The sequence below is a fragment of the Cyclopterus lumpus genome, chromosome 9, assembly GCF_009769545.1.
Source record: "Cyclopterus lumpus isolate fCycLum1 chromosome 9, fCycLum1.pri, whole genome shotgun sequence".
In the NCBI taxonomy this organism is placed as follows: Eukaryota; Metazoa; Chordata; class Actinopteri; order Perciformes; family Cyclopteridae; genus Cyclopterus; species Cyclopterus lumpus.
In genome coordinates this window covers 14,624,803-14,638,653 of record NC_046974.1, presented here as the reverse complement: position 1 = coordinate 14,638,653, position 13,851 = coordinate 14,624,803, and the positions used below count along the sequence as shown (strand labels likewise).

General features: G+C 42.3%; 2 protein-coding genes across 2 annotated transcripts; one reads left to right on the top strand and one right to left on the bottom strand.

Moving 5' to 3' along the window:
- nol6 (nucleolar protein 6 (RNA-associated)) lies at positions 1–13,627 on the bottom strand. Its single transcript, XM_034541687.1, has 26 exons — positions 13,478–13,627; positions 12,884–13,096; positions 12,656–12,772; positions 12,349–12,528; positions 12,059–12,227; positions 11,769–11,903; positions 11,428–11,591; positions 11,174–11,294; positions 10,980–11,038; positions 10,788–10,889; positions 10,395–10,510; positions 9,936–10,113; positions 9,622–9,744; positions 9,039–9,187; positions 5,883–5,958; positions 5,429–5,569; positions 5,150–5,267; positions 4,728–4,882; positions 4,389–4,552; positions 3,974–4,126; positions 3,760–3,857; positions 3,493–3,617; positions 2,373–2,462; positions 2,069–2,269; positions 1,259–1,360; positions 1–1,090 (listed from the first exon to the last, which is right to left on the bottom strand). Exons 1-26 carry the CDS (start codon positions 13,514–13,516, stop codon positions 941–943), a joined length of 3,438 nt encoding a protein of 1,145 aa, XP_034397578.1. The 5' UTR covers positions 13,517–13,627; the 3' UTR covers positions 1–940.
- On the top strand, positions 5,928–9,040 carry LOC117736383 (zinc finger BED domain-containing protein 1-like). Its single transcript, XM_034541688.1, has 2 exons — positions 5,928–7,722; positions 7,893–9,040. The coding sequence occupies exons 1-2, from the start codon at positions 6,223–6,225 to the stop codon at positions 8,439–8,441; spliced, it is 2,049 nt and encodes a 682-aa protein (XP_034397579.1). The 5' UTR covers positions 5,928–6,222; the 3' UTR covers positions 8,442–9,040.
- Positions 13,628–13,851: the final 224 nt, after the last annotated feature.

Genomic DNA, 13,851 nt, shown 5'->3' with positions numbered 1-13,851 from the left:
GACTGGGAGTTGTGAACTCAAAGCCCCAGTTTATTACATGACAATTCAGGGTTTGTCCAGGTTGCTGGTAAATCAAAGCGAGTTCCCAGAGCTGTATTTTGGAGACAGTGGAGCAATACTGGTTGTGACTTATGACGCAATCTTTGCCCAAACTCACATTTTATACCAAATTTCTTAAGACAGTCTTGCTTGGGAGAATAAATTGAGTAAATGACCAGGTACTATAAGTAATTGAGGCAATACTATGCTGGAATGTGCAACTAACAAGTTATAAAGGAGAGATGCAGCATTTAAAAAGGTTTGTCAGATTATTGGTGTTTAGTATATGTGAATTCATATTTAGTAGACACAACTGTATATTTTACAATGTCGTGTTGTTTTTCTGTATTCAATGGCCTACGAATGCAAGCTATGAGCCCCGGTCTAGCGTTTCCGTGATTAGAGATTATTATTTTGCATAAATTACCAACGACTTAAGTCCCAGTCCTCCTAGAAATGCGAGGCAGCCAGACAATCCTTTTCTTTTATCCGTGTATGAATGGGTGTGAATGGGTAAATGATGTCATGTAGTGTTAAAACACTGAGTGGTCGGAAGACTAGAAAAGTCCAGTCCATTTACCGTTTAAACAAATCTGATACATTCCCAGATCTTAAATGTCCCGGTCCGGGCCATCCAATAATTTACGATAATAACGCGACTAAATATGACATTTTCTCAATTTCATCTACTAATGGAAGGAATCATATATTTTAAAAAAAATCAAATCAAAAGTACATATGCATTTATTAGACAAGATGCAGCTTCGCCAAGATAAACATGTGGCTCGTCTTTAAATCACATTTTTAACTGATAATATTGTTAACAAAATGTATCTGAAAATCCATTCATTTTCCCATTGTTCTGTTTCACAATGAAATGTACATGGTGAAAACGGTATGTCTAAAATGACCATTTTTCAGTCCTGGCTTCCACTGACTTGATCAAGCCCTTCCCCATGACCCAGAAGTCCTCCAGTATTGCTTCGATGTTGGGAATGGTATTTGCTTCCTCCCCAGTCACCTCCACTCTCCGAGCAGACATTTGCGATGTCTGTCATGAAGGAAAACGGAAAACATCCGGTCAGTGATGATGTTGACGTGTGAGTGAAATGAGGAAGGATTGAAGTGAAGGAGACACAACAACGCAAGCGGTTGGCAATGCAGAAGGCTTCTGTCCTCCATACATGATTTTAGATGGAGGACATAACTTGGGCCTTACCTTGAAGGGCACTGGGATGAAGGCCTTTGGCTTCCATAAAACCGCGATCACGGTTCCGCCATGGGGATCACAGAAGAAGAGAGCTAGCTCTCCGAAAGCATCCTGAAAATGAATTTGATTAATTGATGCTCCTGTTCAAAACTTTGTGCACGTTCTCTAGATGCAGAGAATAAAGTCATAATATTTCAGGGAAACTTTGTAATATTATGAGAATATAGTCATAATAGTGAAAGAAAAATTCTACCGAGCCTATAAAACCGAAACTAACAGAAAACACTGAGAAAAGGGCCATACTTTATGCTATGGACACCTGTGGTCAGCTGTGGAGCGCATTGCCACTGAAGAAATCATCATCATTTATAGATATTCAAGAAAACCTCTAAAAACATTATATGAAAACACATTATCATCATCTAACACTGTGTATATAAATAGTTTGTCATCATATCATATCGTTTGTATTATTCGGCTCGTTTGCTCAAATATTGTCTGGGTCCATTTTGTCCTCCAAAAATAATGGTAAGGACATGTCCATACTGTGCATATGCAAACCTGCACCCTTGAATTATTTCTAGGAAAAACCTGCTTTGTGGACAATGTAAGTGCAGCCTCAACATTTTTCTTCTCTGAATTTTATATTCTCAGGAAGCTGCTGGACGTCAGACAGAATATACTTCGGGCCTGAGCTGCCAAGCTGCTACTCGCAATGCGCAAATCCTGCTGCACCGCTTTCCTCACATCCTGTGTCAACAAGACATTATCAACATCACGCCTGCCTATTAACCTGAAGTTTAAGACTGACAGACTCACCCTGAGCTCTGCCAGGTAGAGGGTCACAGGGTTGTAGTCGATGACCGGCAGGGCCCCTCCAGACTGGGCAACTTTGCCAGCTATGATGCCCCTGCTGAAGGTGACAGTGGGAGGGTCCACTGCCTGAGTGAGCAGGGGAACCTGCTTTGGGTTCAGGTGAATCAACACATCGTAGGCATCCAGAGGAGGGCGCATGACCACCTGTACAAACACAGACAAGGCATCACAAAGCTGAAATAATGAATCATAATTCATTCAGATAGTGGGCCGTCTCTGAAGACAATAGAACATGCTTTTTACTCACCTTGACATCTTGTATCTGGTCTCTGTCCATCAGCTGATGTTCCAGTAACTTAAGACTCTCTGCAGCCACCATCACCACACGCTGCAGCATCTGAAGACACACAACCAAAATATAACATTTGATGTCATATAATATAATATAATATAATATAATATAACATAACATGCAGACCCCTATTGTGGATGCACAATTGTTCAATTAGCACTAGAATTTCCAATTACCAACTTCCCAGAACACATTAAATATGACCAACAATCGCAGACACACAACTTAAATATATACTTTTTGAAATCGCAGCAGAGATTTGAGGTCACGTAGGTATTTTGTTGATAGCAAGCAGTGTGCATTTAGAGAGTGAAGAGACTCACTCGATCACAAAGTGCTCCCTAGTGGTCATTCAGAGACATTGAGACAACGACTCACTGAGCCAGGATCAGTCACTCGCCTCAGGTATTTGTTTTGAAACAACTTTTAGGTTTTAATGTGAATTCAAGAAGAGACTTCTATATGCAACCCGAGCAACCAGATAAGGTAAAATCATCCTGAACGTTGCGATTAGGCAACAACGACGTCGCTGTCAGGACGTCACAGGGCACACGGTTCCTGTTCTCCGCCACCATTATAAACGGTGGAAATTCTTCAGAATGTTGTTTATTATTTCAAATTCTGACTGTATTCTAATAACTATTAAAATACATAACATTTTTAATTTCCAGATCAATGATTTACATGGAATTTTGACTTCAATCAATTTCCAGCTCTAAGAAAAAAACACGGCTATCTGCCAGTGCCTGTGGTATATAATGCAACAACTCCATTTGTAATGATCTCAATTCATAACATCAATCTAGTGAATAGTTTAGAGAAATATGTATATATTTTTCATTAACAAATAGCATACTTCGTTTATTTGGCGTTCTATCTTTTCAGTGTGATCCAGGAGACCAGTGTGCACTAAGGAAAGGCTCCAGAATTGGGAAACTATGCGACTGCTCCCTGCCGGGAACATGCAATTCTTTTCTACACCTTTGTTTGTGATTCTCACAAATCATCAAAAAAATAACCATTCTATTAAATGTGTAGTTGTACGAGTTGTGTACTTGTATTTGTGTCAGCTGACCTGTACACTAGGTGCTCGCTTGGTCCACAGGGATTGTTTTTTGTCTTTAGGCGTAGCTATAAACAAGACAGGCAGAGACTCCCTGGAGGCCATGAAGTCATTCTTGATCTCTGTGTAGTCGGTGGCTGCTTGTGACAGAGAGGTGAACAACAATCAAACTTGGCGTTGAAACAGTGAACCATATGAGCAGGATGTTAAAGTATGTGTGTCAGAGGGGTATTTGTTTATGTGACACAGGGGAATAGGAGTGTGCGAGAGTGTGCTTGCCTGCAAGCTGGTTGTTGAGGTTGACGACCAACGGGTTGTCTCTCCAGTCAAAGGAAGAGAGCAGACAAAGGAAACGAAGCAAGCCGACCTGAGGAGAACTGGAGCAGACAGAAATGACATATTTAAAGTACAAAAGAGTAAGATACAAAAGATTTGGTCCATAAATGAGTCTGATGAGGTGGACAGATTTTTAAAAAGTAGACACGATAGTTACCCCGGAGGAGTAAAGGGTGCAGGCTGCAGGAAAAGCGACGCCACCAGCAGGTCTGTTGTGTCCTCTGTGATGGCGTCGCTGAAGAGCTGAGCCCCCAGCCAGCGTTTGGCCAGGCGACACACTCCCCCGAAACATTGGTGCTGCTGCTGGAGCCTATAAACAACAGGATGAAATATATGCGATGAGGAAACAGTGCACGCAGGGCAAGCAAAACAATGAAGAAACAGGAAAGAGACAAAAACATGGTGACAGAAAGAAAGGACAAAGGTTGACGAAAGTAGGAAGATATAACCACAAACTACAATCTTTACATTTTATAAACAGCAACCTAGGGTTGAGAAGAGGGAACCCTACAGCCCTGCTTTCCCACAAACAGATATTTTAGATTTGATTTGTGTTATTGTTTTAATGTTACCCATGCAATGTGCTGGTAAGTAGAGGCTTATGAATGGTGGCCATCTCCAGAGCCTGAGCCTCCTCATTGTCCCTTACGATCAGCAGCCCCTCAGCATTCACACTCTCCCTCAGCACCTGAGGCTCGCGATGGTATGCCACCTGGATGCGGAAAACCAAGCCATCCTGGATGCATAAGCAAATGGAATTAAAAACAGCATTAAAAAAAGGAATACTGTAAACTGTGATGAAAAAACACTGCCAACAATTTGCTGAAACATATGACGATACTTAGAAAGACAAAACAAACAAAAAAACTGTCAAGTTCACAGACAAGTGTAAAGTAACAAAAAAAATCTACCTTCCAGACATCTAGGTGAGTGGGGCAGGGCCTGCATGTATAATTATGATGCTTCTTGAGTAACTCTCCCAGGCAGATGTGGAAGGCAGTTCGGATGTGGCGGATGGCGAGGCGATCGTGAGGCCACTTTCCACTCCCTTCCATGTGGCAAATCACTGCAACGCAGGGTCACCAGAGATAGGAGTTTGAATAACTAAATGATTTTGTATCGTTTAATCTGTGGTTAGGCTTCTGTAATGTTCCGGCTTTGAATACATGGGTTGTAACTCATGTAGCAATCTTAAAATCACTTGATACATTACAGAAATCTAGGGATGTTATGCTTCAGAGATAGTGTAACTTATTCAACATTTTCTACGGCGGACAGTGCAGAAATAAACAAGAGTTAACAACTTAACACATTGCTGGTAGTTAGTGTCTACCTGTGATAGGGGTGATATAAGCAGGGCACGGTTTGCCTTCCTTTGGCACCAATGATCTGGAAGTCTTTTCTCTGTCAAAGAAGGAATAGTCCACCTTGAGTGGCACAGGGGGAAAGACCTGCACAGCACAGATGAAATGTTAGAACTGTCAATAAGTAAAAAGCACATGACACATTGTAGTGATGTTTGAAATTATGCTTTAGTTACATTTTACTAATACTGATACTACTAATTAGTGCAATATGAGAGCAGTTACCTGTTAAGAACAAGATGCTTTACCTGTGTGTATCTAAGTGCAGGGTGGGCTCCTTGCACTGCTGTGATGGAGAGAGGCAGACCTTCCAGCCGCCACAGTTTTCTACTCAGGTCATCATAGGACTGAACCACTAGCAAACTCTCCTCGTCTCCAGTACTAGGAACCTGAAGAGCACACTACACATCAAACATATGCTACACATTATCATAGACTGTTTGTTTTTTTAGGATACAACAATTTTGATTAAATAACAAGCAATAATATAAACATTACAACATCAAACATATGCTACACAGAATATAAATGACATATACCATTAATTAAATTCCAACAGGAACACAGAGAAAGATGTTGGATTTCCATACAAGAATATTTACAACATGTAAAAAAAAAAAACGTATTCTCTCTTAAATTAAATCGCATCGACTTTATTTGGGATTTGATATTAAGAATGAATACAAACGATTTGGCATTTACCTCACTTCCCGTTTTGATGACGTCATCCACCATCGCCCCCACATATCGCATACAGGATTCAGGGATATCTGCATGCCTGGTTGATAATAAACACATAATTTTCTTTATAAAAACGAGGCTTCAACAAATGCACACTTACACTCACCTCATTGTCTTTTCAGTTATTGCATATACCGAGGTGAAACTGGTATCAAATTGGCTTTTTATTACCCAAAATACCTTTATTTATTTTTATTTTGTGCGACGACAGTTGGCGCTAACATTAGCTAGCTTGCTAACGTGATTATTTTAATATACATGTACATGTCGTATATATACTTCGGCCAACTGCGCGACAACAATGAAGCGCACGGGCAGGAGACGGAGCTCTGTGTGGGACTGTTTTGAACAAGTGGGGAACTTTGTCCGCTGCATGAAATGTGACGCCACGCTGAAGTACTGCGGTGGAGCCACCAGCTCCATGATGAACCACATGAGCAGGCACCACCCGTCCACGGCGCCGTCAGACGAAGACGAGAAGCCGGTGATTTGCACCGTGCAGTGCATCGAGGAGGAGAGTGCCGCTCATACGGATACCATGCAGGTCGCCGTCATGTCCCCCAACTTAAACGCGACTACCAACCTCTCCGAGCGGGACTACGGGGAGAGGAAGCGCCTGAAGAGGAGCTCGGTGTGGGACATTTTCATCAAAGTAGACGAGGAGGTGCACTGCACGATGTGCGACACGAAACTGAAGTACAGGAGCAGCACCACCAGCATGATGTACCACATCAAAAACAAGCACCCCGACACGATGCCCAACGACGGTGGGTCAGTGGCAACACACGCAGAGGTGACTGAACTCATCTCCAGAATGATAGAGAAGGACATGCTTCCCATCAACGTGGTTAATGGCGATGGCTTTCGTGAGCTACTTGCATACACTGTGCATAATTATAAAATCCCGTCTGCTGCTGCTATTACACGCCTTATTGAAGGCCACTTCCAAGAGAAAGTGGAGGAGCTTGTTGTGCAGCTGGGTAAAGTGGAGAAATTGGCACTCACTGCCGACTTGTGGACGGCCCTCCCATTCCAGAGGTACATGACCGTTTTCTGTTCATTCATAACGGAGGACTGGCAGGGGAGGTCAGCTGTGCTGCAGACACACAAGCTGCCATCAGAAAGCCACACGACTACAGACAGTGTCACAGAGAGGCTTCTTAACACGGTGCAGGCCTGGGGTATTGCTGGGAAAGTGACTGCATGCGTTCATAATAACACACAGGACATCTCGCCACCCCGTGCGCTTGTCCGCGTCGCCTGGGACTATGCCACTTGCTTTGCCACGACACTGCAGCTAGCAGTCAGTAATGGGCTGAGCGAGGATCTAGTCCATATCATTGTTGCTGCAGGGAAACTAGTCAAGCACTTCAACCGCAATTTGCTGGCGAGTGAAGCCTTGGAGCAGAAGCAAGTTCAGATGTGCTTGCCACAGCACAAGCTTATCGAGTCGTACAAAGCTAGATGGGACACCATCTGTGATATGTTTGAACGGTTACTGGAGCAACGGTGGGCAATTAAAGCTGTGCTCTCTGATCGCACAATCACTAACAGACAGGAAGCCCAAACCCTTGAGATTGAAGATGATTGCTGGCAAATAATTGAGAATTTCACGCCTGTTCTGGCAACGCTGAAATGGGCAACAACCGTCATATCTGCAGAAACAGAAGTGTCCATTTCAAACATTTACCCAATCACATTCAGCCTCATTCAGACCCACCTTGTGCCAAAAGAGAATGATGTTGAACAAGTCTCTGAGTTCAAGCTGAAAGTTCAGGATTCACTATCAAATCACATGGAGGTAGGCATAAATCTTAAGTGTGTGCTTTAACTGATGTATAATTGGCACTTAAATTACTATTAATTGACAGTAACATGAGTGCCAACAAACAATACGACTGATGCTGATTAAGATAAACAACCTCCTTTCTTTTTTTCACACAACTATTAATTTCATTTTACTGTTTGCAGGTTGACTCTAATGACCTAGCCTCCAAACCAGCTCTGATTGCCTCGATGCTGGACCCCCGTCACAAACATCTCAGTTTCCTGACGCCAACAGGAAGACTGGCTGCAAAGGTTAAACTGCACGAACTGGTTTCAAAATTAGATGGGATAACTATTACTGTGGGCCCCAAGGATGAACAGCAGGAGATCCTGGTCACACCCGATATTAGCCAGGTGGCAATGCCCTCACGACTGAGAAGTGACACCAAAAACACCATGATGTTGCTCCTAGGAGACAACTACAGTTCCTCCTATGCCACAGACTCTGAAGCTCAGGTAGATTACTACTTGAGAGACATTGCGCCGTCACTGGACATAAACCCTCTTGAATGGTGGAGGGTAAACGGACCGAGATTCCCCAAATTGGCCACTCTGGCAAGGCACTATTTGTGTGTACCTGGGGTATCGCTACCGTCTTTATTGTCAGAGGCTGGACAAACATTTGCAACAATGCGTACTAGAATGAGCTCAGAGCACGTTGACATGATGATCTTTGTAAACAGAAATGCATAACTTATGCGACAGTACATGATGGAGGTTCACTCTGACTTCCCATACCAATAATAGAAAAAGAAAAAAGGTTACTGAGAGGGGCAAGAGGCGGTAGGTGCAGGTCAGGTAGACACCTTGATTGGATGTTACAAGAAAGAGGATGAAGAAGATGGCGGCTACTCTTCCACTGTTGATGTGTGGCATGTGCTGATGTGAATACCATTTTCAACAAAAAGTTAGAAAGCTAAGCTGCAGTAAACTATACCTTAATGTAGTTTCCAACATTAAAACATAGTGACTAGTCACTACAAATCTTTGGTGTTCAGCATGAAACATCAGGCATTGATTTAACCAAGTATCTGGTGGAGGCACCGAACAGTTTAACCTTTACCTCAACACAGCTGTTACCTTATACTTAGATATCTATACAATAGTCTACAAATCAGGATAAAACTGGAGGAAAAAATCTCTCGTTTGTTCATTTGTTACCATGGTAGCATACTAAATATTTGTATGATCAATACAGCTAGAAACTCAATGACTAAACCTAACACTGTATAATTAACAATGTTATTGTGATATCTGTTGTGTCTCAGTATGCCAAGATAAAATACATACAGCTGTAGCAGGTGTGTAATGATCTGCCTGGGGACCAGTCTCTTCTGGCACATGCTCTCTCCATCCCACAGCACGGCCTCGGTGATCGAACTGTCCTGGAAGCGACGCAGCTCGGAGCGAGAACCCCACAGCTGACGGAACTCAGCCGCCTAGCAGAAGACCACCGCCGTTATTGTTAATACATAACATAATACATGTTTAGGAAACAAGTCAACCAAACAAACCAACAAAAACTGTTTTACAAATGATGTACAGTCATGTTTTCACAAGAAAAGCTTTTTAAAAGTGAAAGTGTGTAATAATTACATAAATGCTACATTTTTGTTAATCTTATACAATAGTATTACATTTTTTATTTGTTTTTACCATCATTCGATTAAGCCTATGTGAATATTTGCATTTGAGGACTTCACAAATCAAATACACAAGCAATTAGTAAGTACAAATGTGATCCTTCTTTGTAGAACTTTGAATACACAAATTAAGTAGAGTTAAGTTAAATGACCTTGCATCTTTAACCCTGATGGGAAAAACAACAAAAACACTACACACATGCGATGGAAGGAGAGAGCGGTGAGGTTACCATGGGGCTGTCTGCAGCTGGGCCTCGTTCCAGGACAGAGGCTGCCAGCTCCGGACTTAAGAGCAAACCAAAGGCCAGAGGAGGTTGAGCTCTGTGTTTTGGGGCTTCACTCTCCACAGACCACTGTGATGAAATTAAAATGTAACGAGTTCAACAAATTCAGTGATCTTAATATTGTTAATCATATGTATGTGTATATTTCGGACTCTTTGCAAGACCCTTTCAAGGTGGTTTGAGTCAAAAACATACGGTTATAGTTGCAGTAGTAGCGCTGATTAAATCAGGGGTAACCTCTGCATGTAAATCTTTCCTACCTCAGGGTCAGGTGAGAGGGAGTGGGTAAGGAGGTGGATCCTTTGGCCCAGTCCCCGCTGAAGCAGTGACACAATAAAAGGGAGTGCAGTGTGGACATAATTTCCACTGTGGTCCATCAGCTCACTGAGGAGATTCATTTTCTTACAGCTGGACTGAAGCTTCACCAGCTCACATAACCTGAGTGGGAGATGGAAAGCAGGATGACAATGGGAAGTCAAAGAAAGTGAAAGAAAAAAATGAATATTGTGATGTCAGGCTAGCAGTCGGATGCATTTTTCTTTTTACAGTATCCTATTTATTACCTGACATTTATGATCCTGACTGACTATATGTATGATAAGATGTATAAACTCTCTGTAGCCGAAATCTGTAAAAGGCAAAGTAAACACTTGCAAAGTGGAAAATGATGTGTCTTGAAGAGTATGTTTCGGTGCATTAGCTGATGAAGAAAGCCGTACTGGAATACGTGGTCGCTTGTCCTTATCATGGGTTTGGGTGTCATGAGAAGGCTGTGGAAGCCATCCACCGTAGGGTTGTCCCAGAACTGCATCGATAGAGTTGCCTCGTGCTGCAGCTGAGAACCAATTTGAAAATGATCAAAACCTTAATCTTACCAGTGTAAAAATAATCTAGTTTGAAACAAACATCGCAATACTTTTAAAGTACATTACATATCATTTATCCAGAGCGACTTACAATAAGTGCATTCAACCATAAGTACAAACTCAGAACAACAAGAATCACGAAAGTAACGTTTCTTCAAGAAAGCCAAACTACAAAAATACCAGAAGTAAGTGCCATTCAAGTGCTAATCTGTTTTTAGTCAAGGTATAGTCGGAAACAGTATTTACCTGTTTGTAGGTACAAGCAGTTATGTCAGCACACATGTTGAGATGTCCTGACGGGTCAACAAACACAACCTGGAAAGCAGTGTGGAACTCTGCAAGAGATGGCTGCAGGGAAAAGAAAAGGAGAAATAAGGATTAAATGAGGAGGGAAACCAAAGTGTGAAGAAACTACTTGAACAGATTTAGACCACTCACAGCTGTAGAGTCAGGATCTCTGGCCAGGCTAATTCCATTCACTGTCAGGTCTGTAGATGCTGAGGGTTTGAATGAGAGATGGGTAAGATGCAAGATATTAAAAAAGGTGATCTGACTTCCATATATAAAAGTGTTACATATTAACTTTATTTTAAAATAAAAAAACTGGTTTAGCGGATTTTAAATGTTCTTACCCAGGAAGTTCAAGCTGTTTCGAAGCTGCTGATAGGCTGTCATGGAGTTACTGATTCTGTGAGTGGTCAGCAGATAAGCCAACAACATTGAAGCCAGGAAGCCATTAAAACAACCAGTTCCCTATAACACATTGAGAGAGCAATACAGCAGTGAGGTGAGATAAATAGTGTCGGAAGCTTAGTAAATAATAAAAATGTCAAAAGAAAAAAGGAAGTAAGCTCTGTAAGCAAAAGAACCATTTCAAGCCTCCTACCTGGTCAAGCTCTCTTTGCCGAAGCCAGACTTTGAGCAAAGCCACTCCATCAGCAAAAGCTGAGCATTGGGAGCTGACCGCAGAAAGAAACTGGAGGTGAGCCCTGGGCAGTAAATCCCCCAGAACAGAGCTATTGTAATGCGGAGTGGGGGGTTCGCCGCTCTCTGCAACAAACAAACAATAGAAATTGGTCTGATATTTCGATTGAACTGTCGCTGAAAATGTGGTCCTGAATATGAATATATATATATATATATATATATATATATATATATATGATCGTGTGATTAAAGGCGATAGGATAATTTGAAGAATGGAGGTGTATAAATGAACAATCTTACCACACTGGGGGTTCTGCAATCCGCTGTACCACTCTGTCCGGATATTATTCCTCTGTGGGTTGAAACGACTGGGCTTGAAGAATCCAGGAGGCGGACAGACATGAATACGTAAGGTGAAGCTGGAAGAGTCTTTACCTGAAATATGGGACATCACAACAAATTACAATCATAACCAAAACCAAATACTGCTAAAAAATAAAAATTAATTGCATTCCACGAAAACCAAATACAATGCTCTTGAAGGTATGCAGTTTTTGTACAATATGATGGTTATTAAAAAAGGTAAATACCTGGAGGGGTGAGCAGCAGAATGGGTCGAAGTCTGTTGCCATGCAGACAGGAGTAACGCATGCTTCCGATCTCAGAGGAGGATGCGAAACACTGGGCCAGACCGGCCAGGTAGAGAGCCCTTTTCCTCGGATACCTCTGGTTCAAGACATCCTTTGGGTGGAGGACATCCTAATAATACAAGGGTGAGCAGACAGAAGAAGTCTCATAAAATGTCATGAATATATTGTCACATTACTCTCAAGGCTTTCAAGTGTGGTATTGAAATAAATAAAAGAGACAGGTGACTCACAGCTGGGATTGTGACAGCCAGGTCCACCATGATGCGTGGTTTGGTGCAGGTTCCCAGGGGGTAGCTGCCAATAAGATCAACAGAAGCAGGGGGTGCCATGTGGAATTTGCCTTTTGTTGTTTTGGGCACCAGGAGAAAAGGGACCTTAACTGCACTTGACAGCCAAGACAGGTCACTTAACTGAACACACAGAGAGATTTGTTGAAAAACGTGGTTACAGTTTTATACGTGTGCATTTATGGAAAGCATATAATTGAGGTTCTATGCCCAATCATGAAGCTGTTCTTAATGGTAAAGTACAACATACCTCAACATCTGAGGAATTCGGTACGGTCTGGAGCAGCTTGGTGACGGCCTGAATGAAGGAATCTATTTGCTGTTTCCTACGCTCACTCAGGGCGACCTCTTTCAGCAGCTCTTCCATCTGTAATTGGTAGATTACAGACATTTACTTGTATTTGTGAAAGTGTGTTATTGTTGACATGGGACAGCAAGCTGGACTTAAGGCATAACCCCATTCCTTTTCACGGCTCACCTGCATTTTGAGCAGGCTGCAGTGAAACAGGCTCTCCGTCTCTTTCAGCTGGTTTAGCTCCTCTGCTGTCGGAGGTCTGTACAGATCACTTCGGGACAGCTTCACCGGGTGGTAGACCTCCTCCTCCCCTCCAGCCATCTCAGGTTTGCTCCTTTTGGCTTTCACAGGAGCCTCGTTTTCCTCCACCGTCGCGTGACTCTCTGAGGGAATCATCTGTAAAAAACAAAACAAAACATATCGTAGCTGTTGATTCCACTTTTAACATGTTATTTATTACGTGTACGGTATCAGCAAATCTGCACATGATATAAATCCTGGGCTCAGCTAACTAAAAAGACATTATGCTATTAGAGCGTTCATTCTTGTATTTGTAGAACAATTATACATTAAAGGTATTACTGACTGTATCTGCTGTACATTCAGTTTCTCTGAAGTAGACATTAAGCAAAGTCTCACCAATGTAGTGTGCCAATTGCCAAATTTTAGCAACGCATGCAAGCAACAGCCGTGTTACCATTGAGCAAACTGCCCCGTGCACTAAGCGGTAGTTAGTCGGCAAGCAGCTAAAATCATAAAACATGTCGCCAGTATTACCTCTGCTGGGTCCTCCGTAACTGTCAGCTTCTTTTTCATGTCGGATATGCCTTCAATGTGATGATAATTCCGATATTTTGTAAAGTTTTGATCAAGACTTTCCCTTCATTGCTCTCTCACATGTGCAACGGGTCAGTCAAACTTGCTACCACAGGAAATATGTCCCTGATTGGTGTAGAAGCCGCGAGGGCGAATGGTGATTGGTTCACTGCTTCTTGAGCCTCCTACCCGACCGGCTGTAACAAGATAGGTTGCACAAGCAGTCTCCCGTTCGATTGGTGCTCTCTGAAGCCACTGAAAGAAAAATGCTCACGCAGTAAAAATACGTTTATTTTTTCATGTTCACTATAAAACAATGATATAGTTGTATTTTT